Source organism: Schistocerca serialis, chromosome 2 (genome assembly GCF_023864345.2).
Source record: "Schistocerca serialis cubense isolate TAMUIC-IGC-003099 chromosome 2, iqSchSeri2.2, whole genome shotgun sequence".
NCBI lineage: Eukaryota > Metazoa > Arthropoda > Insecta > Orthoptera > Acrididae > Schistocerca > Schistocerca serialis.
In genome coordinates, this window is record NC_064639.1 from 110694481 (window position 1) to 110722074 (window position 27594).

General features: G+C 39.8%; 2 protein-coding genes across 8 annotated transcripts in view; both read right to left on the bottom strand.

The window, feature by feature from the left end:
• LOC126456788 (trichohyalin) overlaps positions 1 to 6472 on the bottom strand; it is a 378453-nt gene extending 371981 nt beyond the window's left edge. For all 4 annotated transcript variants that reach the window (XM_050092572.1, XM_050092571.1, XM_050092573.1 and 1 more), the window contains exon 1: positions 6098 to 6472. The gene's annotated coding sequence lies outside the window, so the exon portion shown is untranslated. The remainder of the gene's footprint in view (positions 1 to 6097) is intronic.
• A 17952-nt stretch (positions 6473 to 24424) lies between these two features.
• LOC126456790 (hydroxymethylglutaryl-CoA lyase, mitochondrial) overlaps positions 24425 to 27594 on the bottom strand; it is a 32814-nt gene continuing 29644 nt past the window's right edge. For all 4 annotated transcript variants that reach the window (XM_050092577.1, XM_050092574.1, XM_050092578.1 and 1 more), the window contains exon 5: positions 24425 to 27068. In XM_050092577.1, the coding sequence (XP_049948534.1) occupies positions 26841 to 27068 (228 nt within the window). In that variant the 3' untranslated portion in view covers positions 24425 to 26840. The remainder of the gene's footprint in view (positions 27069 to 27594) is intronic.

Consider the following 27594-nt stretch of genomic DNA (forward strand, 5'->3'; position numbering starts at 1 on the left):
ACCGTAATTCCTTCTGAATGTACCGCTGTGCTGCTGTAACAGATAAACATCTAGCATATTCCTACACAAAAAAAATCATCTTACTTTGTCGCCATTATCTTAAAGCGACGCCAGCTGGCGGGCACAATGCAGACTCGGTGAGTTTACGGTTCTCTTCATGCATCATCCATGTTTGTACATGTAATACTTAGGACAACACTGAAATCTGAAAATGAATGAATCATTTATAGTAGCCCTGTTCTCACTGTTGTTGTAGTAGTGGTGGTGGTGATTTTCAGTCCCAAGACTGGAATCATGCAGCTCTCCCGTCAAGTCTATCTTGTGGCAGCCAATTCATCTCTGTGTAAATTCATCCTTGTGTAACTACTGCATCCTACATCCATCTGGACCTGCTTACGTTACTCAAACCTTGGTCCCCCTCTACAATTTTTACGTGCCGCACTTCTCTCCAACACCAAATTGGCGAATTCTTGATAACTCAGGGTAACTCCTATCAACTATCCCTTACTTAGTTAAGTTGTGCCATACTCTTCTTTCCACCCCATTCCGAAACAGTACCTCTTCATTAGTTACCTAAATTGTTTGTACGAAATTGCGCCATGTCATACCAGATTGAGTTCCGTTGATCATCAGAATAAATTAGGCGTTTTATTGGTGCTATCTTGTTAGCGGAGCTTCAATCATAAGTGCCCACAAATCACGGTTTCGACAACGTCCGAAAAAAAAAAGGATAGAAGCGAAGGTGCTTCACATAGTCAGAATACGGTTGTAATTGCTACAAGGAATTCGCCGTCGTCCGTAGAACAACGGCGCACTGTGCTACTGAGAGCCTCTCACGCACCAATAAGAAAGCCACCCACATTCGTAGAGGAGGATTAAAATTAGCGGCTACCGCACGAGAATGCAATGACAGACTGGCGCTGCTGCCAGGGAAGCGTCGCGCCGAGACATGGTCACGCTGCGACACTCTGAAAACAGAATAAGCTAGAACTGGGCCACGACATGACCTACGGGTATTTCAGACCACCGCTACACTTTTATTTCTTCCTCCTCTACTCGCTGCTTCCTCTTTTCAGCAGTCCTCTTCATCTCTAGAACAATTCATCTCACTGATCATATTTTTTAAATAAATGTTCTCGGTCGTCCCCTTGTTTCCTTCCCTATCTTGCCTTCTAAAATGTTTGGTAAGAGAATGTCATATCTAAGTATCCAATGAGTTTTGCTTTGCTTTTGTTAATAACTTTCAGTAGTTCTTTCTCCTCTCCTATTTCTTGCAGAAGCCTGTCATTCGTTTTTCTGTCATTCCAGCCAGTTCTTATAATTCTCCTCCAGAATCACATTTCCGCAGCTTCGAGAGTAGTTTTCTAGAGCTTTGCTGACGCCCTCGTTTCACATCCATATGCCATGACTTTCCGTTCCAAGGTCTTTAAAGATCTCTTAAACCTAACTAACCTAAGGACATCACACACATCCATGCCCGAGGCAGGATTCGAACCTGCGACCGTAGCGGTCACACGGTTCCAGACTGAAGCGCCTAGAACCGCACGGCCACACCGGCCGGCCCCTAATTACACATCAGTACCTCTTTAAAAAGTGTGTTGTCAATAAAAGTCAACAATAATTAACCAAATTTGTATTAATTTTCTTGGTGGTCATAAAGTAAACTTGTACTGACCATCACAAGCTTGTCAAAACAGTCTGAAGTTTACTAGGAAACTGGAAAGGGATCTTTAATATATGATTTAACAGCGTTTTAAGTATATACACTTACATCTTAGAAACAATGCACTTATACTTAGGTCCCAACTTTTATACAGAATATTTTAATACTATCTACAAGTGTAGCTTCTGTTCATCCTCATTGTAAGTCACGATCCTCATTGAAGAGGGACGAAGGCAAAGGAGCTCACAAAATTTTAAATGCTTGCACTTATTAAGGACATATGTTGACAATATGGGAATTTTCTGGCGGCGTATTACACTTGATATGCATTCAGAATTAATGGCTAGCACAAGGCAAAGGAATACGGAGCGAAACACAGTCACGTTCTTCGTTCAAAGACGAAGCCTGTTTCGATGTTCACTGAGCGGCCCCTAGGCGGTAAACATTACTGCTCAACAATTCCGGATATGCAGTAATATTCAAAGCGTGGAAGCTAGCTCCAGAGGTTGTTCAGTAATACTGGGTGTATGAACAACTTTTGAAATATATGCTTGACGTGAGAACTGTTGTGCCGTCTATGGGTAGTTCAAATGGTTCAAATGGCTCTGAGCACTAGGGGACTTAACTGCTGTGGTCATCAGTCCCCTAGAACTTAGAACTACTTAAACCTAACTAACCTAAGGAGATCACACACATCCATGCCCGAGGCAGGATTCAAACCTGCGACCGTAGCGGTCGCGCGGTTCCAGACTGTAGCGCCTAGAACCGCTCAGCCACTACGGCCGGCTCTATGGGTAGTATTGACGATAATCTTCACAGTCGCTTGGATGTGCTTTTTAGGAGCAGTCTCCACTCTTCTGCGGTTTCGCTGTTGTTTATCTATAAAAATGAGTTCAAAATAAGAAAGTCCATTCATATTAGAGTGCGTCGAAATGTGAAAATTACTGTCAGCATTACGGGATGTTAGAGCAGATAAATATGAAAAATGGAAAATTACGAATTATTATGAGTTGTTGATCATTAAATACAGACGGCAATAAGAGACAAAATCATCTTAAAAAAATTATTCTCTAAGAACAAACTTCAGAACGGATATTAAATGAATAAGAGACTCAAAGAAAACGTTTGTTTTTGACTTGTTGCACATGCACAAGCACCATTTAACTTTGGATACGAGAAATAAACTTCAGTATACCTTCCTTCTAAGTCCACTATCAATGCCAAAATGTTATGATAACGATTTGGCTCGTCCCTCAAAATGCCAAGTTTTCGTGAATGATTGATTGACGCTTCTTATACCAATTTTTCAGTCACCTTTTTTTCCTTTTGCGTGCACTAATGTACAGCAACCACCACGTCAAAAGCTCCTTCACCGTTCAATAGTTCGAGCCAGGGTTAATATTCCGCGCTATTAGCGTACATTTTTATTGTGCAGTCTAAGGAGAATCTCAATAATATTACGCTACATAATAATACAATAACACTGACCGTCTAGGGGTTGCTTTAGGATAAGAGAGATTCCCTTCTGGTGTGTTGATTAAATTATTTTTTATTTTACAACCACGAATTTCAGTTGATTCCTGAAAATATTATGGAAGGTATATTTCTTATAACTGGTAGAGGAACGTAGGTTTCTTGGGTAATTTGTGCATGTCTCATATTTAGCCGAATAACTTCTAACATAGATGTCTAACATAGATGTGTTAAGAGTAAGTGTAAATTTTACTTTTATACAGTAATCGCAAATCACAAAAGCGTTAGAAATTTATTCGATGTCATCAACAATTTATATACTTTTTCCTAGCAGAACATCCAAATTGTGATAATTACAGCGAGAGTTTTTGTTAAATTACTGACACTTGCTGCTAGGTAAATTCCACGCAAACTGTGCGCGCGGCGACTGATGGAAGAAGAGACCGTAAAAGAAAATGCCTTTACCGTCGCTGCCACCAAGCCGAGTGTCAACTTTGTTTGCGCAGACAGTATTATGCGAACTTCCGAGAGACGTTGGATCCATAATTGTGAGAGAATCATTACATTTCTGTTGGCTTTCAGCATTTAGCATCTAAATGGCTCTGAGCACTATGGGACTTAACATCTGTGGTCATCAGACCCCTAGAACTTAGAACTACTTAAACCTAACTAACCTAAGGACATCACACACATCCATCCTCCAGGCAGGATTCGAACCTGCGACCATAGCGGTCGCGCGGTTCCGGATGTAGCGCCTAGAACCGCTCGGCCACCCCGGCCGCCATTTAGCAACTGACGAGTTTTTTTTTTCTCTTTCTCTTCGAACTCGTACCTTTGGTTACGTGATGCTACGGTATCATTGAAACTATCGTAAATGCATATCATCATTTCTCTAAAAAGGACGCGGGGCTAAGTTGGTCCCAGCGAACATTAAAAACGACTCATTGCAGTAATAGAGGTAAATAATACAAATATTTGAACCCGACACACGACATTAATAACGAGTAAAGAATGCGGGCCTGCTCAGCAGACACGCAACAATGTTGTCGCACGTCGCAGGCAGTTGGCGCGAGCCGTTGGCCGCTGTCTAAAAATGAAATTGGCTGGCGTTCTAAAGTACACCGATCGACTACTGCAGGTAACTGCGCCACGTGTCGTTCTACATACGAGAGACGGCAATCTGCGGGCAAACCGTACACAACTTGGAATCACGAACGTCCGTATACAGTTAAAAAAATGCAAATGAAATTGTACTGTCTTAGCCGAAGCCTGAAAATGTGTCGTTTGTTTAGGTACAATAGGCGTCAGTCGAAACTACACAGTACATAGTCATTGGCGTCAGTAATCAGGGGGGTAGGGGAGGGGAGGGAGGACAGGAGGGGGTACTGTAATCTTGAGAACAAGGATTCTCATGGAGTTTTGGAAGTACTTTCTCATGGTTCTGCTAAACCTTTCATTTAGTCAGTTTTACAGAATTTAGTTCTCGTGGCCCGCAACGTTTCGAAACTGACCAACTAATTTAGGTAAAAAAAATGGCAATTTTAGAGTCGTGCCGCCGCCCGTCCCCCTCGCTCCGTTCCTGCATACAGTACAGATCGTATACTTTGGTAAGAAGAGAGCATGGTGGGGGAAGATTGGACGGGGGGTGGGGGATTGTTAACATAGTTCTTAGAATATAATGAATATTTATGCAGGAGAGACGCGCGACTTGGCGATTGCTCTTAGTATTTTGGTCCACATAACTTTCACCGCTTTGTATGTACCGTTGACAGTTTATTTCAGGTTGGGCAGATGAACACCATCAGAAGTGGCTAATTACAGGAAGTTGTTATTGTACAGTTGATCAAATTTGAGTAACGTTAACCCATACGTACGGTGCCATGGAAAGTATATTAGCCAATGGTTATCACACAACAGGAAACAAGGAAACAAATATATTAGTTTATTTAGTCCTTTTTCTTTTTAGGACGAATAAATAAATTAGTCTTACATTATAAACTACATAATTTCACCAAATACAGACTTTCTATTCTTTGTGCTTACATATAGGCTATCAGATATGCAAACCTGAAATACATTATCGTGAAAACGTTACACAAAAGTTAGTAAAACTCGATCATTGCACGAAATAAATACACGCAACAAAAATTCAAATTACGATAACATCGACACAACATATCACGTCACTTTAGATAATAAGAATTGAGTGATCTAATACGGGTAAAAATTGTTTATTGGGTTGCAGCACACGTGTCTAGCTATGAATTTGCCTCATTTCCGTAAATATAACTCTGATCATCCTTAAAAAAAAAAAAAAAAAAAGTCATGCGGCTTAGCTATTGGCGGTTTCTGTGAAAAGTACTTTTTATCAGTTTCGATGAAAATCGAAGTTTTAATTTCTGATAAATCTTCCACATGGACCGAGTAGACATAATAGTTATTTGTCTTCTGTTCTTGACGCAAGTTAATGACTTCGAATGACTTTTTGTTATAAAAGCATTCCACTTTCGAGTAGTAAGTCGAGGCTTCGATGAGCGCTAACGCAAAGATCTTTAGAGATTAAACTACAACAATGTTAGTATCAAATGAACATAATGTCGTCTGCACCGCTTTCTCAACGATAAAAATATTACTACTTTGGATCCTGAACATAAATAGCGAGAAAGGTCACCCTTTCTCGCTTGTGCATTTTGTCGTAATAGAATGTGGTAATAGTTATTACACACATTTTAATGTAACAACAAAGCCCACAATGTGCTACATACACTTCAAAATACAACCCTAAAGACGTTGCCAAAAACTATTAGATATTCTACCTGATTAAAAAAAAGAAACCAATTCTGTTTGTAACAATAGAAACGCAACATTGAATACATTTATCATCTACAGAGTACAGACACACAGTTATAGCTATAAATACGAAATACGCCTAGTTCAGTGCAGTAGTGGGGTAGTACTTACATAACGTATTAGTTTTCCGGGGTTTTAAGCTGGAAATTTCTTCGAATTATGTTGAAACAATTCACCAAACTGGTCAAGGTCCAAGTAACGTAGCTCGAATACAAACTTATACTATCTTAATTACACTGACACTGGGTATGTTTGGTGCACTTGGTACGGTAATGGCACTTCTTGCTAATAACTTGGGGTACAAAACGCGATTTTCATGAAAACTTTTTTTTTATTATTAAAGGCTGTTAAGTAAAGGGAACTCGGAAACATTCCATTCTGAAGAGAAAGCCTATTTGCTTTCTCTCGAAGTAAATTATACTTATGAACCTAAACGCGATTCGCTCAATTTCGTTTCTAAGCGGGCTAACTACGTTACTGTTCCTGAAGGGGATCTAAATGGAACTCACGAGTGCTACGCTCAAATCTGCGGAGGCTGCCAGCTTGGCTCCTGCGTAGTTTCTCCGTTTCCCACATAGATGGCAGGAACATCTCGGCGTTATCTTACGGCGTGGAAGCCATATCATACGAAACAGCTTTATACAATACATAAATGTAACTTTGTTTAGTTAGAAGTAGTTGATACAGTCAGCATAAATAAATATCTCTTACATCTACGACAAGTTTGTGGCTGCTGTGATGGTGATGGACGACCACTTCCTTACAACCCCCCCCCCCCCCCCTTTCTTCTTTTTTCTCCCGCAGAAAGCTTAGAAGATTACAAGAAAGGGTTTGTAGTTCCTCAAATGAGTTGAAAAATTTACCCTGCTGTTATTTTTCTTGGTTTTGAGATGTTTCGCCGCTTACCCCTGTAAACGAAGATGTATTTTACTTTATTTATGACGTGGAGATCAACAGAGGCCTGTCAATAACATGTAACTATGTTGCTGTTATTAATTAATCACTTCATTTCCGCACTTTGCGCCAGTGCAGCAACATAAGAAGTGGTGCCGTTACTTATAGGCATCATTGTCACCTGCGCAAATTTGTCTGAGATCACATAAGAAATGACTGAATCTTTGCTTCATCTGAAACGGGCCGAGGAAATCCAAACCCTGATCTTTAAAAAAAAATTGCTTTGTGAGCATTAATGGCTATCGTATGTTGCAAACGGCGAGTTATGCACTGTTTTCAACGAAAACAATCACAGTAGGTTAGATTAAGAATAACAACAGGGTGAAATATTGGTAAGAGTTCAAGTGTTTCAGAGCAGACCGTTCAGTGCACATTGCTGAACATCGGGTTCTGCGGTACATTCCCGTGTTGGCCCAGTGAGAATGTCAGTTATGTGCACAGAATAGAGATTAGTCCGTAGCTCAGTGAAAGCGTGTTGCCTGAATCACATTTCTTGTTACAGAATACGCCATCATCCAGACAAATGACTGCTCGAAACGTCCACTGCGCCAACGATGCTGGCCTTTGAGGTCACTATTATGCTATGGGGAACATTCACCTGTGGCAGCATGCAAAGGCACCATGACAACTGTGGCCTATATGAATGCTTGATGTCTTTCCTGAAAGTAATGGCATCTTCCTGCTGGATAACTGTGTCAAGGCCAAAATCATGCTCAGCTGTTTGAGGAGCATAGTAGTTAACTCATGTGAATGGTTGGCTGCCAGATTTGACTGACTGGAACCAGATGGAACGCTACTGGTGCCAACTGCATACTCACTACTACCAGCCCATAATTTTTGGAAATTGCGTAAACTGTGCACAGAAATGTGGTCGAAGTATCTCTGGAAACCTACCTCAAATACTATCCTCTCCTGTGCATCCTGTCTCCTCTGCAGAAGTTACAGGATCTGTCATTTGTCCACTTGACTGTGAATGGCATGTCAATGGTAGATCTAGTTGTCCTGTAAAAGGTGGCTGGGACAGGGACAGCTCAGGCTGTTGTACCAGTCTACCTGACCAATACGTTTGAGGAGCTGTTTTTCACTGAAACTGAGCTAGTGGGACTCACTTCATCTGTGTTGGGGAAACTTGTTTTGTCTGGTGTCAAGAGCAGGCAAACACAAAAGGGTAGCGATCTATTAATTGTCAGCAGTTGAAACATACAGCAAATGACGGTACCCCTTAGGGAAATGGTAGCAAAGGACAGGAAAGGGCACCAGGTGCACTCAGTGTGCATTCCCCAGTGCCTCATTTAACATGAAGAGGCTATTCCAACAGCCATTGAGGGAACAGGGTGCAATCAACTGCAGATTGTGGCCTATATCTGTCACCTGGGCTCCAAGATCATATTTGGGTCATTCCAGTGGCTGGCAGAGAATTTCCAGCATTTCCCCGAGTGGAAGGACTGAACCAGAGACTTAGGAGGCTCTGTGACAAACTGGGCTGCGAATTCCGCCTAGGGTCGAGAACTGTAGGGTCCTCCTAAATGGGCTACTACTCACATAGCTTACTGTGTGTAGGTTGCACACAAGGGATATTTAAGTGACTGCCCATCCAATCCAGATAACGATAGCTGTAGGAAAGCCATAAAAATCAGTGTAAGATCAAAAGAAATGCCTCCCACAGGCAAGAGTATTAGAGTCCTAATGGTTACTGTTGAATTATTTGCAACTAAGTTCCAGAGTTGAAGCACTCCTGAAAAGCAGTAAAGCTCACATAATACTAGGTACATAGTGCTGGTTCTGAAATTGATAGCCAGCTGGAGTGGCCGAGCGCTTCTAGGCGCTTCAGTCTAGTACCATGCGACCGCTATGGTCGCAGGTTCGAATCCTGCCTGGGGCATGGATGTGTGTGATGTCCTTAGGTTAGTTAGGTGTAAGTAGTTCTCAGTTCTAGACGACTGATGACCTCCGATGTTAAGTCTCACAGTGCTCAGAGCCATTTGAACCATTTTTTTTGAAATTGATAGCAGTAAGACTTTTTGGGAAAATCTGATTGTATATCTAAAGGATAGGCAAATGGGAAATGGAGGTGGTGTATTTGTTGTACAATATAAGAAACTCAAATTCACCAACACAGAACCCGAAGATGCATGTGAGATTGGGCAAGATTCAGTATCAGGGGTGAGCACAAAACAATTGGATCCCTCTATCACCCACCAGACTTACCTCCTAATGTAAATTTTTAGAGATAACCTCAGTTCACTTGTACTAAGTTCCCCAATAATACTGTAATCACTGGTGGAAACATCCAGTAATTAATTGGGAAAATTGCAGTTTTATTAGGAGGTGGGCACGATTTAGACATGCTCTGAGACATTACTAAATCCCTTCTATGGAAACTAATTAGAACCCCACTCATGATGAGAATATACTGGACCTAATGGCAATGATTAGACCTGACCCCTTTGGGGATCTCCACACTGAAACTGTTGTAGTGACCATTATATGGTTGTGGCAACAATGATTACCACAGTACAAAGGACAACTAAAAGAAGCAGAAAGATACACGTGTTCAGTAAACTAGATAAAAAAATCCGTAGTGTCACATCTCAAAAAGGAACTTGAAACTTTCAGCACAGGTCAGGAGCATGTAGAGGAACTCTGGCTCATGTTTAAAAGAATAGTTGTCCATACACTGGACAGATATGTAACTAGTATAACAATTCATAATAGGAAGGACCCTTCATGGTATATAGTCACTGTAAAAAAATTTAGTGCATTATAGGTGTAAAACAAAGCACAAGGCTAGAGATAGAGAGATGCTGAATGAAATGTGTGTGGCTGTCAAGAGAGCAATGCGTAAAGCCTTAAATGACTACCACAGCAAAATACTGTCACATGATATTTCACAAAACACGACGAAATTCTGGTTTTACACAAATGCTATTAGTGGCACCAAAGTTAGTGTCCCCTCCCTACTAGATGAGACAGGAGCAGAAACTGAGGGTAGTAAAGCTAAAACTGAAATGCTCAACTCCATGTTCATATGTTCCTTTACAAAGAAAAACCTAGGATAACTGCCCCAATTTAATCTTCGTACCACCGAAAAGATGAATGAAATACAGTAAGTATAAGTATCAGTGGTTCTACAATTTTCAATGCAATATGGTCTGCAGCTGCGATGAATTTTTTTAAACGATTCTGTGATGCCTTCAGCTGCCATTCCCTTTATTTAATGTATGATTGTACAATTTCAGCCCTAAGCCATTTTCTACTATCTGAAACGAAAGCTGTATACAATGGATATATAGTGACACTTGCAATTTTGACATAAGAACAAGTCATATTTGTAGGTACAAAGAGTACTTGGAAAGATTTGCAATATAACACAACAACAAATTGTAGGAGGCATTTGTTGCTGTGTTCTGAGAATACTTCAGACTTGCATTGTAGCCACTGTGCCAAGTTCATGGATGCAGTCGTTCACTAGCAGGGTTACTCTTAAGAGCTTGCTATAGCACTGTGGTTACGAAGTGAGATTCAGGCAGTTTTGTGGTACAACTTCATGTGTGATTTAAACATACACCAGTGCTTTGAAGAAATGACTCTTGCACTTGGTGATGTGTATCCATGTCGTACAACTATATTCATGTGGTACAGAGAATTACAAAGAGGAAATATCACTCTGGAGGACGCTGAGAGAACGAGAAGGCCACAATCATCAGTTACGGAAGTAAAACTGATGCTGTGAGGAAAATGCTAGACAAAGACAGAGTGACCAATAAGCAAACAGAGGATACTTTAGGGCTAAATGCACCAGCAATTCGTTTGATTCTGAATGGTCATTTGCAAGTAAAGAAACTTTGTTGTGTCTGGGCACTACATAGAATGACAGAAGAGCAGATGAAACGACGTGTGACTTTGTACTGGGAGATGTTAAAGAAGTTTTCTAACAGACAATATCAATATTTGAATAACATCGTGACACATGACGAGACTTGGCTGTACTATTATGAGCTGCTGACTAAGACTCAAAAGAAAGTTTGGGTCTTTGAAGATGATGGCACACCTGAAGCTACTAGAAAATCCCAATGAGTTAAGAAGAAAATGATAGTTTTTTCTTCTTTTCTTTTTTTTTCTCGAATCGAGTGGGATTGTGGAGCATGTTGTTTTGGACACAGAAGACAGCCACAGATAAGTGGTACACTGAGCAGCCCTGCCCAAAGTCATCCAATCTCTGAATGACTTGTGACCGAAGTTAAGAATGGACACTTGTTCCTCCATTACCATGCCAAAGCATGCACCGAATACTTGCAGGGTGCAGGACAAACTTCGGGAGCACTCTCCTTATAGTCCAGATCTTGCTTCTAGTGACTTTTCACTGTTCACACATGTGAAAATGACGCTGAAAGGAGTGCAGTTTTCAAGTGATGAGGACTTCCTCCAGGTCTGGGATGAGTGTGCCTTACTTCCTACTGAAACTTGGGAGAATTGGTTTAGGGATTGGTTTCAGAGGAAGGAGAGGTGTACTCAATGTGGCGGAAATTACCTTGAAAAAAATTAATTAAATAAAGCTGTATTGCAAAACTTTCCTAGTACCCTTTGTATACTAGGTGCATAACAACATACTTTATGGATGAATCTTTAGAGTAAATTATCCCATGTACGTACTTGCTCCTATGACTGCATATTATGCTCATGAAATAAATCAGAGAGGTTTTACACTATTTTAGGAGCATGTTACTTTCGAGCAGTTGTTGCAAAGCTCATACATATGGTTCCTGTTTTAATGTAATTGACACTAGGAAGATTATAAATATTTCACAGAAATTTGTTATATATGCTTTTGTTCTCAATTACATTTTATTATTTTTATCATTGGTGTAAATATGAGTGTATGTAATTTCTTTAAAATAACTTGGAAATATTTGTTCTCTTATTATGGGAGTACACAATTTTTGAATAGTTGTTAGATATTACATATATAAAACCAATCACAGTATTCTAATGAAACAGTACTGGAAACTATGAGTCGAATAAGAACTGCTTTATGGTTGCATGATGTTTTGCATTATTAATGAGTGTAGCTGGAATTTTACATTCTGTGGTTCTGTAAAGTTTCATTGTAGGTTTGGTAAAAAGTTATTTAGGAATTTCACATTTCATAGTTCTTTTTGCTCATTTAAAACTCTGACTGACTGGTCTTGTAGATGGATATAAATTTTAATTTCTTCCATTATATCCATGATTTCTCCTTTCTGTAACCTACGAAGTAATCCATCTGTATTACATATTTTGTGGTTGGTGTCGTAAGTATGCAGAAAAGGTGAATTATTGTTGCTTATTGTCATGTTTTTTAAATTGTGCACAAACTTTTCTTCCTGTTTGTCCAATATAACATTATGAGTGTTAATTTTGTAGATTACCAATTGCAAAATGGTTCTGATTTCCATGGTATCTCTCAATTGTAGATCATTAGTGCTTATGTGGCTGGTATATAATTTTATATTCTTGACATCTCAAGTAATTTTGTCAGAAATAATACCTAGATATGGCCATACAAGAACTTTATTTTTCTGTTGTGCAGTTATGTGTCTGGTTAAAGTTATTTCATTCATGGGAATGGCATGTGTTTGGTTTACTTTCTGAATAACATGTCCACAAAGTTTTTAAAATAACCATTATTTATAGCCACACTTCAGCAAAGGTCAAGTTCTTTCTCAGTTTTTTTCCCTCTTTTTTTAGAATTGTAAGTTGATCAGCCTACGTATTGTAGAATGAAAATATTCTGGCTTTTGTGCTCTTGGGCTGTATGACTGATTGTGGATAATTAAGTCTGCTGTCGTCAGTTTATGAAAAATATCGAATGTGTGTTCAGATTTTTCGTTTAGAAATTTTTAAATCCAAAAAAATGCAAGCTCTTTTTTTTCTTCTCTTTCCATGGTGAATTCTGGATGTAAACTGTTGAACTGTGAAAGCATCACATTACTGTCATCTATTGCGCCATCAAATAGGATTAAAACATCGTCACTATACTTGTAGCAATAAAGGATTTTTTTTGGCTGTTTCAGTGAATTTGTTAGAAAATTGAAATTCACATCCATTCAAAAGAGCAGTCAGCCAGAGTTTTAAATGAGCAAAAGACCTACAAAATGGTAAATTCCTTGACAACTTCTTACCAGGTCTACAATGAAGAACTACAGAACCATAGAATGTAAAATTGTTGCTACACTTATTAATATGACTAATCAAAACATTCCACAACCATAAAGCAGTTTTTACTTGAGCCTCATAGTTTTCAGCACTGCTTCATTGGAGTACTGTGATTGACTTTCATATATAAGATCTTTGTAACAACTATTCAAAAATGACCTGCTCCCACAGTAAGACAGCAAATACTTACAAGTTATTTTGAAGAAATTACAGTCTAAATGACACCAATAATGAACAATAATTAAATGCAATTGAGAAAAAAAGCATTTTTAATGTTCTAATGGTAAGTGTGTTAAAACATGGACATTATATGTAAGAGCTTTGCAACAACTGCTCGAAAGCAACATGCACCTAAAATAGCATAAAATCTCTCTGATTTAATTCATGAGCGTAACAGAGTCATACAAGCAAGAACATACATGACAATTTACTACTGAAGAATCATCCATGAAGTATGTTATTATGCACCAAGTATATCTACAGATATACTTGCTCATATGTCAAAATTTGGATTCCGTAGAAATGTTGGAACACGTGAGGCAATACTGACCCTACGACTTATCTTAGAAGAAAGATTAAGGAAAGGCAAACCTACATTTCTAGCATTTGTAGACTTAGCGAAAGCTTTTGACAATGTTGATTGGAATACTCTCTTTCAAATTCTGAAGGTGGCAGGGGTAAAATACAGGGAGCGATAGGCTATTTACAATTGTACAGAAAGCAGATCTCAGTTATAAGAGTCGAGGGGTATGAAAGGGAAGCAGTGGTTGGGATGGGAGTGAGACAGAGTTGTAGCCTATCCCCAATGTTATTCAATCTGTATATTGAGCAAGCAGTAAAGGAAACAAAAGAAAAGTTCGGAGTAGGTATTAAAATCCATGGAGAAGAAATAAAAACTTTAAGGTTCGCCGATGACATTGTAATTCTGTCAGAGACAGCAAAGGACTTGGAAGAGCAGTTGAACGGAATGGACAGTGTCTTTAAAGGAGGGTATAAGATGAACATCAACAAAAGCAAAACGAGGATAATGGAATGTAGTCGAATTAAGTCGGGTGATGCTGAGGGAATTAGATTAGGAAATGAGACACTTAAAGTAGTAAAGGAGTTTTGCTATTTTGGGGGCAAAATAACTGATGATGGTCGAAATAGAGAGGATATAAAATGTAGACTGGCAATGGCAAGGAAAGCGATCCTGAAGAAGAAAAATTTGTTAACATCGATTATAGATTTAAAGGTCAGGAAGTCGTTTCTGAAAGTATTTGTATGGAGTGTAGCCATGTACGGAAGTGAAACGTGGACGATAAATAGTTAGACAAGAAGAGAATAGAAGCTTTCGAAATGTGGTGCTACAGAAGAATGCTGAATATTAGATGGGTAGATCACATAACTAATGAGGAGGTATTGAATAGAACCGGGGAGGAGCTTGTGGCACAACTTGACTAGAAGAAGGGATCGGTTGGTAGGACATGTTCTGAGACATCGAGGGATCACCAATTTAGTATTGGAGGGCAGCGTGGAGGGTAAAAATCAAAGAGGGAGACCAAGAGATGAATACATTAAGCAGATTCAGAAGGATGTAGGCTGCAGTAGGTACTGGGAGATGAAGAAGCTTGCACAGGATAGAGTAGCATGGAGAGGTGCATCAAACCAGTCTCAGGACTGAAGACCACAACAAAAACCTGTCAAAATCACCAGTGTCACTAATGTATCCAATGTATAATGCTTCTGTTTTAGATACCTGAGAATGGTCTAAGGCCGAAATTGTACAAGAAATAAAGAGAATGGCAGCTGAAGGCATCATAAAATCATTAAACAAATATACAGTCAGTGGTGTTGACATGCAGCTGATATCATTAAAACTGTACAAAGCTCCAGAGCCATTGGAATCCCTACCTGAATTTTCGGCTGAGTTAACCCCTCCTCTAGCTATAGTCTATTGCAGATCCCTCAAACAAAAAACCATGCCCAGTTCTCATCAAAAAAACACAGGTCACACATGTCCACAAGAAGAGTTGTAGAAGTGATCCACAAAACTACCACCCAATATCCTTGACATCAAGTTGTTGTAGAATCTTAGAAAATATACCGAGCAAGGTGGCACCGTGGTTAGCAACTGGATTTGCATTACAGAGGATGACGTTTCAACATGTGTCCAGCCATCCTGATTTAAGTTTTCTGTAAAGTTTCCTAAATCACTTCAGGCGGATGCTAGGATGGTTCCTTTGAAAAGGGCACAGGTGGTTGGATTAGGTTTGGGGAGTAAAGATACTTAACTTCTGGGTTATCAGTTCCTTTATCTGACATCACACAGGTATCAGATGAAAATCATACTCCAAGTGAATCCTATCACTTAAAATCAGGGAAAGGAACAAAATGCATAAAATGAACTGTGTAACTGCACATAAGGAGAAAACATAAGAAGCAAAGTGAAAACATTAACTGAAAGCAAAAAAAGTGGTAGAAAGTATTAAAACAATATAGCAGACGGTCTGAGCTGACTGCATTGATAAAAAAAGGATGAGCCAGCCACTCTGCAACACACTACAATCTCTAACCTATAAGCACAAGACAAGAAAACACACATGGTAACAAGACAAACATGACATCAAACAGACAGCATGAGAGGGAGCGAGAAAGGGTTTAAATTGAGGTACAATGAAGGCCTAGGAGAGACTGCCACCCTTAGATTGAGAGATAAAAAAAACCATCTTGAATAAAACATAAAACTAGATCAGCTGTTCAGGCATTTTTGTCTAACGCTGTAGGTAGTGCATCTGAAATGTTAAAAGACAGCCTCTGGATGGCTAGATTGGGACAGTATGGCTGATGTGGGGTCAGTGAAGGACAACAGAGCCCCTGTGAGTAAATGCATGGATGACTTCCTCACATTCATTGTCTCCTGATAATACGTAGTTTATTTAGTACATTTACGATGTGTCATTTGGTATTCCAGATCCCTAAAGCTTTTCACCATAAGATCAATAGGGTATCAGCCTCTGGTGTGCTGATCTCCAAAGTCAATTTACCAGTAGTCTGTTTGGCTAGGCTGTCAGAAAGTTCATTTCCCAGGATTCCGATATGTCCTGGAGTCCAGATGAAGGAAGGACAACAGATTTCCTTCCCCATTCTTCCCTAATCCGAGCTTTTTCTCAATCTCTTAATGACCTCATTGTCAACGCAATGCTAAACACTAATCCACTAATCTTAGAACATATCAGGTAGATGCAGTATTTACTTATTTATTTCCAAAAAGCATTTGACAGTATCACACCAACTCTTATTGTCAAAAGTTCAATCATTTGTGGTACCAAGTGAAATTTGTGACTATTGAGGCCTTTTTAGTAGGGAGGATGCAGCAAGGTATCTTGGAGAGTTATTGTCAGATATAGAAGTAACTTCACGTATGTCCCGGTGAAGTGTGTTGGTACTCTTGCTGTTCATGTTGTATATTGACCTTGCAGACAATATTAATAGCAATCTCAGACTTTTAGTAGATGGTGCAGTTATCTATGATGAAGTACTGCTTGAATATTTACTCGGATCTAGATAAGACTTCACAGTGGTGCAAAGATTGGCAACATGCTTTAAATGTAAAATTGTTCACTTCACAAAATGAAAAAACATAGTAGACTGACTACAGTATCAATGAGTCCCTGTTGGAATCAGCTAACATGGGTGTAACACTTTGTAGGGATATGAAATCGAACGATCACTTAGGCTAAGCTGTAGGTAAAGCAGGTGGTAGACTTCAGTTTATTGGTGGAATACTGGGGAAGTGCAGTCAGTCTACAAAGGGGATAGCTTACAAATTGCTCGTGCGACCAGTTCTACAGAATTGCTGAAGTGTGTGGGGCCCACACGAAATAGGACTAACAGGGGATATCGAATATATACAAAGAAGGGCACCACAAATGATCACAGTTTTGTTTGATCCATGGGACAGTGTCACAGAGATACTGAAGGATATGAACTGGCAAACTCTTAAGGATACATGTAAACTATCCAAATAAAGACTATTAACAAAGTTTCAAGAACCAGCTTTAAATGGCGGCTCTAGGAATATACTACAACCCCCTTACTTATCACTCAGATAGTGATTGTGAGGACAGGATTAGTGTAATTACTGCATGCAAACAATCATTCTTCCCATGCACCACACATGAAGGTAATGGGAAGAAAGCCTAATAACTGGTCCAATGGGATATACCCTCTGTCATGCACCTCACAATGGCTTGCAGAGTATAGATGCAGATGTATATATTGCTGATGCAATTCCCCTGTAGCTTCTTGCAGACCCCTGTGATAACTTGCTACCATCAACCATACCACTAATAATTAAAGTCAGAATAAAGGCCACTCAGCTCCAAGCTTGGGTGCAAAAACCACTCATACTGTGATGTGGTATGAATGTTACACTGTTCATATCTATCCATGGGTAACTGAAGTAGTGTCCGCTGTAAGAGTGAAAATTGTAAAAACCACAACACTATGATAAGGGAATAATAACATTAAATGAATGTGACATCCTTCTAGATAAGCTGTTATTTAACTAAACATTCTCTCTTTCACAACTAGTTTTGGCATTTTAAGCCATTATCCATTGCTAAACTGCAAAACATGAAGCAAGCTACATTACTGCCACAAAAACACAAACAAAACTGAGTTAACGGAATTAAACGAAAGATAGTTACCTATGAGGAGGAGGACGGGGGGGGGGAAAAAAAAAAAAAAAAAAAAAAAAAAAAAAAAAAAAAAAAAAAAAAAGCCTTATGTATAAAAACTGAACAAGTGTGGCTAGGACTCATGCTCTGAGGGTGCCAAACATGATGTATATTGACAATAATTTTGTGTAGCTCCGAAGCCTGGTGCAAGTTTCTTCTATTGGACACTTCGCCAACTTTCGTGTCCCTAACGTACCCGTTATCCAAACGAAGAAAGGGGATCTACAGTTTAAAATGGAATTTGAACCATGCACTGTTTCTGGTGACTCCTCACATCACTGAGAGGACACAGCTATGTTAGAACAAAGACTGAAAAAGCTGGTGGTCCAATCAAGATTTGACCCTGCAGCCTCTCAGTTTCTAGTTGTGTGCTTTATCACTAGACCACCAGGCTCAAGAATCATATAGACGATTTTGCTCAGTAAGTTTGCGAATATCAAAATGTGAGATAAACAGTCGTATTTTTGACAGCATTGACTTGTAAGCTTAAATTATTGACACCACCAACAGACCATAAACCTTAATATTTGGCACTAATTTTAACATTACACCTATAGCCAACCCTTAGAAAAAAGGGGTCTTAACAGACAGACGGATAACAAAGTGATCATATAAAGATTTCATTTTTACTGATTGAGGTGCAGACCCCTAAAAATAGTATCTTTTTTTTTAGGTAACTACTTTTCTGTTAATTTACATTCATAAAATTGTATTTCTGTCTCATTGCTGATGTGTTCCTTTTTTGTGTAGCTAAACGCTGGACAATTGACTTAAAAAGTCAAAGGTAGTTGTGAAAAAAAGAAAATAACAGCCTCAGTGAAAATATGCATGATTCATTTAATAAACTTACAGCTGAAGTACCCATAATGAAGATTTAGGTCTCACATTCTTCTCTGAATATTTAATCTGGCCTACAACACCCATGCACACACATTTCAACTTGTGTGAAGCAGCCTCTGTTAACGCCCATCCTCACTGTGTTCGCCCCAGTTCTTTGGAGAAGGCCTGCACATATGTGCCACTTGACCTCACAACTTCCAAAAACTTCTTGGACATTGCTGGTCACTGTGGCACAGCCTGCAACCTGTTACTGTTTCCACCACTTGTAACAACCAGAGCCATGATAGGTGCATTCAACGGTTGAAATTTCACTAAAGTGAGTTACTGATTAACTGAACACAATGCGAATTTCTAGGGCAACCTTCCATCTACACTCATGCTCATAAATTAAGGGTAATTGCAGAATGTGGTGCCACACAACGTGGCACTACACATAACTAGCACTAATAGCATACACACATAGGGAACACACATGACACAGATCTGTAAGTCCACGGTATTGGTGATAAGTTGAGAAAACCATCCAAAAACACATGTGCTACAAAACGCCACAGTTTCCTGCACATGTACCCCGACATCAACATGGGATATGATCACCATGCCACATGTACACAGGCTGCACAATGGGTTGGCATACTCTGGATCATGTGGTAGAGCAGCTGCTGGGGTATAGCCTCCCATTCTTCCACCAATGCCTGTCAGAGCGCCTGAAATGTTGTAGGGTTTTAAGACGTGCAGTGATACATCGACAGAGAGCATCCCAGGCATGCTTGATGGGGTTTAGGTCTGGAGAACAGGCATGCCACTCCATTCACCTGAGATACGGTACTCCTCCACTTAGGCAGCTCGGTGGAGCTGTGCATTATCATCCATCAGGAGGAAGGTGGGACCCACTGCATCCCTGAAAAGGCAGACAACTTGGTGCAAAATGGTGTCCCGATACTCCTGACCTGTTACAGTTCCTCTGTCAAAGACGTGCAGAGGTGTACGTGCACCAATCATAATCCCACCCCACACCATCAAACCGCGACCTCCTTACAGGTCCCTTTCAAGGACATGAAGGGTTGGTATCTGGTTCCTGGTTCACACCAGATGAAAACCTGGAGAGAATCACTGTTTAGACTATACCTGGACTCGTCCGTGAACATAACCTGGTACCACTGTTCCAATGACCATGTACTGTGTTCTTGACACCAGGCTTTATGGGCTCTCCTGTGACCAGGGGTCAGTGGAATGCACCTTGCAGGTCTTCGGGCAAATAAACTGTATCTGTTCAGTCGTCTGTAGACTGTGTGTCTTGAGACAACTGTTCCAGTGCCTGTGGTAAGGTCCCAAGCAAGGCTACCTGCAGTACTCCGTGACCATCTGCAGGCACTGATTGTGAGATATTGGTCTTCTTGTGGTGTTTTACGCTATGGAGGTTCCGTACGGTAATGCCTGGATATGTTTCCTGTCTGCTGGAATCTTTGTCATAATCTTGAGATCACACTTTATGGAAGACGGAGGGCCCATGCTACAACCTGCTGTGTTTGACAAGCCTCCAGTCACCCTAGTATTCTACCGCTCATAACATCATCAATATGTGTTCGAGCCATTTTCAACACACAGTCACCATTAGCATGTCTGAAAATGTCTGCACACCTACTTGTTGCACCGTACTCTGACATGCACCAACACACCTCTGCTTATGTGGACTGCTGCCAGCACCACCGTGTGACGACCGCAGGTCAAATGCACTGCATGGTCTTACCCCAAGGTGATTTAAACCCGCAAACTGCCCACCAGAACGTTGCTTCACCATGTATCAGCATTATCCTTAATTTATGAACATGAGTGTATTTTATACCATCACGGACACCTCCATACTGAATCTTTGTCTCCTGCTGATCAGCAGTATCGAGGTGTCCGTGATGGTACACGGGTCACTCCAAAAGAAATGTACACTTTTTTTCTTAAATCCATCTTTTATTCTACATGTCTGAAAGTATTACAGTGTATAGATACATCCTTTAGGAACAATGTTTTCATTTCTCTACATAATTTCCATCCCTCTCAACTGCCTTACGCCATCTTGGAACCAGTGCCTGTATACCCGCATGGTAAAATTCTGGCCCAACCTGTTGGAGCCACTGTTTGGCAGCATGCACAAGGGAGTCATCATCTTCAAACCTTGCTCCACAAAGAGAGTCTTTCAGTTTCCCAAAGAGATGATAGTCACATGGAGCCAGGTCAGGACTGTAAGGCGGGTGTTTCAGTGTTGTCCATCCGAGTTTTGTGATCGCTTCCATGGTTTTTTGACTGACACGTGGCCATGCATTGTCGTGCAACAGCAAAACATCTTGCTTTTGCCGACGTGGTCGAACATGACTCAGTCGAGCTTGAGGTTTCTTCAGTGTCTTCGCATCTGTATCAGAATTTATGGTGGTTCCACTTGGCATGATGTCCAGAAGCAAGAGTCCTTCGGTATCAAAAAACACCGCAGCCATAACTTTTCCAGCAGAAGGTGTGGTTTTCAATTCTTTTTCTTGGGTGAATTCGCATGATGCCACTACACTGATTGCCTCTTCGTCTCTGGTGAAAAGTAATGGAGCCATGTTTCATCAACTGTCACAATTGTTCCGAAGGTTCGTTGCATACCGTTTTTCTTGTTTCTTTGTGAGCCACTGTCAACATCCTGGGAACCAACCTGGCACAAACCTTTTTTAATGCCAACACTTTCAATATTGTGCAAACACTTCCTTCCCCTATCACTAAGTAATGTGACAATCCGTTCACTGTGGTGTGTCTGTCAGCAGTCACCAATTCCTTAACTCTCTACACATTGTCTGGAGTGTGTGCAGTATGAGGCCTGCCGCTTTCATCACATAACCTGCTTGCCACCGACGAACTGCACTGCGATCGACAGCAGCATCTCCATACACCTTTTTCAACCTCTTGTGGATGTTTCCCATTGTCTCGTTTTCACAGCACAGGAATTCTATGGCAGCACGTTGCTTCTGACGAATGTCAAGTGTAGTAGCCATCTTGAAGACACGCTGTGACGGTGCCACTCACGGGAACAGGTTGAACTATGTTTGAAAACAAGCGGGAAGGATGTATCTACACACCGTAAAACTTTCACACGTGCAGAATGAAAATTGTATTTTTACAAAAACGGTGTAAATTTCTTTTGGAGTGACCCTCGTATAAAATACAATAATGTTCATAAATTAAGGATATGCTGATACATGGTGAAACAACGCTCTGGTGAGCGGTTTGCGGGTTTAAATCAGGCCCATGTTCAGGGAGCACTGCACAAATCCACAGCAATACTGCAGAGTTAACATGTAACCAATGTATTTCTGTAACTTATACATATAAATATGTATTCTGTTCACATGCTTGCAATCTGGAGGTAGAATAAATCAAAAAGTGACACTATGCCTCTTTTACCATTTAGGGGAGAAAATGTAGGGCACCTCACTACTTATGAGAATGCACTATCAAAGTGAGTTAAGCTGCAGGTGCCAATAAATATGCGTCTTGTTTGAGCAAGCAGACACTCATTTTAGCTCACCTACAGGGATGTACTCGTGAAGTCATTCTGGGATTACTGCCCACTTGTGTTTGATGCTGCCACACACTGCACCAATGCTTGGATGGGAAACTGCTGCCCCCTCTGAGTCAACCGGTATCTATGGTCTCCTGGTCTGTTATAACTATCATAAACAGATGGCCGCATTTCAAGTGTATGCTGACTTTTCTTCTGCAATGTATTACTTGTGTAGTATTCATTTACCACTCTCCTATTAACGTGTCCTTTTCTGAGGCATATTCTTTTACTCAACTTCACATCATAATTTCAGATAAATTTGACACACAGCTCATACTAACAATGTGTAACCTGTTACCTGTAACTGTGCCATTTTCACTAATTCCCTGCAGTTCAATGATGATATTTTATTTTTCCTTTAACTTTTATACTTCATGTAGATGTATCCACCCTTGTCTAACAGAGGTTGCTGTTGCTGTCCAGCATGATAAATAAGGGCCAGTTGCTTTTGCAATTAAGTGATTAATACTCTTTATTCTAGGACTTTCTAAAAATTCATCCAAAAACAAGATGTGAGGAAGACCTCACACGACTTGTCTTTGTGAAGAAGGAAGAAAGTAAGCATCAGAAGAGCAGTTACAGTTCACAATTTAACTGCTAACACTATACAGAACAGATGTAGAGTTGCCAAGAGGCACAACAAAAAGACTGCTAAACATGTGAGCTTTTGGGCAAAAGGCTGTGGGTGTAGGAAAGAGTGGGGCAGGGAGGGACAGGGATAACAGGGTAAGTGTGGAAGACGCTGAAATGCTGCTTGTGCGGGGCATGCAGGGACGCTGTGGTGACATGGCAGGGTTGCTGGGTGCAGTGGAGGAGAAGAGAAGAGGGGAAAAAGACTGTGGGTTCATTAACGGAATAGAAGTTCTGTAGTGGGAGCAGGGAAGGGGATACGTGGGTGCTGGACTGGGAAAAACTAAGGTTGAGGCCAAGGCTGTTATGGGAATGTTGGATATATTGCAGTGAGAGTTGCCACTTACACACTTCAGGAAAGATGGTGTTGGTAGGAAGGATCAAGATGGCAGAAACTTACGCAGTCATTGAACTGAAAAACATTGTGTTGGGCAGCATGCTCAGCAACTGGGTGGTCCACCTGTCTCTTTGCTACAATTTGGCAGTGCCCATTCGTGAGGACAGACAGCTTGTTGGTTGTCATGCCCACATAGAATGCAGTACAGTAGCTGCAGCTTAGTTTGTAGATCACATGGCAGCTTTCACAGGTAGCCCTGCCTTTGATTGGATGAGTGGTGCTTGTGACCAGACTGGAATAACTGGTGGTGGTGCAGGAGGAAGAAGAAGAATATATGGAATAGATCGTGCACCTAGGTCTATTACTGGGATACGAGCCATGAGGCAAGGGACTGGGAGCACGGGTGGAGTCGGGACAGACATGAATATTGCCTAGGTTCGGTGGGTGACAGAATACCACTGTTGTAGGGGTGGGGAGGATAGTGGGGAAGACATTTCTCATTTCAGAGCATAACAAGGGGCAGTCAGAACTCTAGCAGAAAAAGGGATTCAGCTGCTCCAGCACTAGGTGGTACTGAGTCATGAGGAAATGTCCCTACGTGGCCCAATGGTGAAACTGTGGCAGGTCATGAGTGACTGGAGAGAGAAGGCACCGGAGATATGTTTCTGTACAAAATTGGGAGAGTAATTACGGTCTGTGAACGGCTCAGTGAGACCCTTGGTATATTTTGAGAGGGACTGCTTGCCACTACAAATAATATTATCATTATTCCATCCTGAATTTTCCATTGTTTAATTTCTAATACAACAGACAGTACTAATACAACAGACAGTACTAATACCTGCAAACACACATTCTGATATGCAACCTAGAAGAGTTAATTTGTGTAGTGCTTGTAATACGTAATATCCACTGTTAACAGGCAGAAAAAGAGAAATAGTGAAATGCTTCATTTTGGACAATTGTGAGGAAGAAGGATTAACAGAAGTGTAGTGTTAGTATAGTACAAAAATTTTTTCGAAGTCTTCTACAGCCAGTTTCTCTTTTGAACTTTCTCCATTTTTTCTTGCACTTCTTACTCTCAGATTCACATTACTATGTTTCACTGTGTACACAGCACACAACAAAAACAAGTAAAAGGTTACAAGAGAAATTATGAAAGCCAACAATTGTTAACTCAATAGTTGAGTTTATATAGACACAAAATATTAAAAAAAAAAGCACAAATCATTTTGGAATGTAAATAACATTAAGTCAATAACAATCTCATTCTAACAGCAGTACACATAACAGACTAACATAAATGAAAAACAAATATGTCAATACAAAATGCAATTCATCAACCAAACACTTTAAGAAACACTGTAGTACGCTTCAATGGATCCACTGAGATATTTAGAAATATATCTTCCAGTTATTATTCCGTTTTTTAATACTAGAGTGATTTCAAATGCTTATAAAGCCCTGACAGGCGGTTAGACAGTGACTATCAGTGCCTTTTGCAACCAAAATAGAATTCATTTCCTGCAGCTGTTTTATATAATTTATGTGCTCTGCAAACAGTATTATGCCCTTATATACCCTGTTTTGTGCAAAACTATTTGTAAGAAATTCAATCTATAATCCCCCTCCCATACTACTTGCACATTCCCCCACACACAAGGGTCTGAGATGCATTGGTATAAGCTGATGAAGTTGACTGCCTAAGCTCTGTTTCTTCCTCCTCAGCAAATAAAAGTAAATTCCGAATTTAAAAGCTGGCAGTATGTATGTTTGCTGACACCGTTCAACCTGATAAAGTTTAACTCTGGGTACTTTTTCTTTGAAGATCCTATCAAACAACTCAAATTCATATTTTCACTGATAAATTAAGTTTTTCAAAATCTGCTTTTACCCTGAAAGTAGAAACTTACACAGTAAATGGAATGCTTTCTCTGTATTACTGGAATGGACACATTTCTGAAGCCCAATTGAGGAACAGAGATGGAAATATGAAAGAAGTGTCAGCATTTAAATTCCATAAAATCATTAACAAGTAAATTATTTCAGAACACAGTAATTCCTCTGATCTCAGCACATATGAATATGATTCCCTACAGAATCAGTAAAAAAATATGTAACATTAACTTTAAATAATCGCAGGTAACAACAGGAAATGAAGTGTGATGTCTGTGTCAGTAGTTCAATACACTATAGCAATGCTGCCTGCAAAAACCAAGTTATAAATCAGTAAATTGCATTAAATATTGAAGAATTATTAAGACTACTTTGATATTTACTTGTGATAACTAAGGAAGCAGCATCATCACAGGACAACTGCTGGTCTAAGTCATTAACACTAGTGTAAGAGAGTATTTGTTGGATCAAAATTTAGTACCTCATGGATGACAAGGCTATTAAAGGCAGCACATGCTCAGATAGGACAAGCATAGGTAACTCTGCCATGTACTTTGAAAGGGATCACCCTGATATTTGCCTTAAGTGATTTATGGAAGTCAAGGAAAACTGGAATCTGGCTGATTTTTTGAATGCTGTATCTTAACAAATTTGTCGCCTACCTCAGTGGTAAAGTAATTGTGCACAACTTTGCATTTTCAACATTAACAAACGTTGCTAGAGATGAAAAAAATTATAAGTAACAGACAAAAACCTCAGAACTGACCAAGAAGATAACCTAAGACATTTGGATCATAAATCTGGCACTTTATCACTGGGCCATCAGTAATCCAGTGATTCTTATAGTAGCTTACTTTATAAGTTAATGAACTTTTGTTTGTATCAGTTTAAAACAAAAGAAAGTGTTGTTTGGCTTTGTTGGCTAGGAGTTCCTCAGGGGTTGATGCAGATGCATAACTGGAAAGGGTGTTTTTCTTCCACACACAATAGCCTCTTTTCTCTCAGTGAATGAGAGTTCCGTCTTTTGTATCTGCTGAAAGTAGGTGACTGTAATGGCTGTCAACTGTCATGTTTGTATTATGATGATGATGATTGAAGGAGAGGGTAAAAATGTGGTACAGCACATAGCATATTTATCTCTCCGCTGGTGCAGTCTGATGATCAACAATTTTACACCTCCCTTACTGGTCAAATTTCTTCCATTACCAGGAATTGAACTAACTACCTCTGAAACAAGTAGCACCACCCCAGCATGCTTTAGTAGCCTGAACTATAGATGCAGATTAATGTTGAACAAATCATGTACCAGATAACACAGAAATATAATGGTTGCAAAATATCAATCTTTGCTCCCATAAATATAAAATATTACTTCTCCTACAATAGGAAATCCACAAACCTAATTTGTAATTACCAAAACTACAATGATGAAAAATAATTACTCTTCAAAAACTGAAAGTTTGAATGTGCAGCAGGCAGGCATCTACTATTCACACAGCTGAGTTACTAACAGGTATTGCAATTTTGTAGGTAGTTTTGCTTAACAGTGTCAAAATATGTTGCTCAATGGCTAAAGTAGCGCCTCAAAATAGAATATATTACACTCCAAGTACAGAATTTGTTTTGAGTTATTATAATGAGGTATGATCACAGATATAAATACAGCCAAGATGTTTTTTTGTTAACATATCATAACTTGCTAAGAGCTTGACACACTTTAGAACCAGTTGGCCTTTTAAGACTATTTGCAATAAATTCACTAGCTTCGAGGAGCTTTTCCATGTCAATTCCTGTTTCAATGCCCATTCCATGTAGCATGTAGACAAGGTCTTCAGTAGCAACGTTTCCTGATGCACCTTTGGCATATGGACAGCCACCTAGCCCAGAGGCTGATGAGTCCACAACTGTTACACCACACTGAAAAACATAGGTGACAATATGATGTGAAGAGGCACTGCTTGCATTGGTCACAAATAATTGTTATATGAACATGTTAAAACTGTAACTCAAGCTACAAATAATAAATAGGTCACAACACCAAGAAAAGCAGAATGCTAACTGTCATAGCAGAGCTGAAAGTTGAATGTCCACCAATTAAAGATCCTGCTTCATACAAGTCACCAACTATCACATTTATTAACATATTCACTAAATAAAATTTGGTATGCAATGAGAAAACAATCTAATGATTGAGGAAGTTTATAGCGTACACTAAGTTTAATATTAATGTATTTCATTAAAATGTCAAAAGTGTTAAATGATGAAGTGTACATTTAATCAAAAGCTGTCAGAACACATCACCTCTAAACATTGTACACAATTCACTAATAACAATGACTAAGGTATGAAGCCTATGCCGAATCACACCATTATTTCAATGCACATCTTCAGTAACAAACAATAAGTATATTTTGACCCAGAACTAATATCTTTTTCGAAGGTA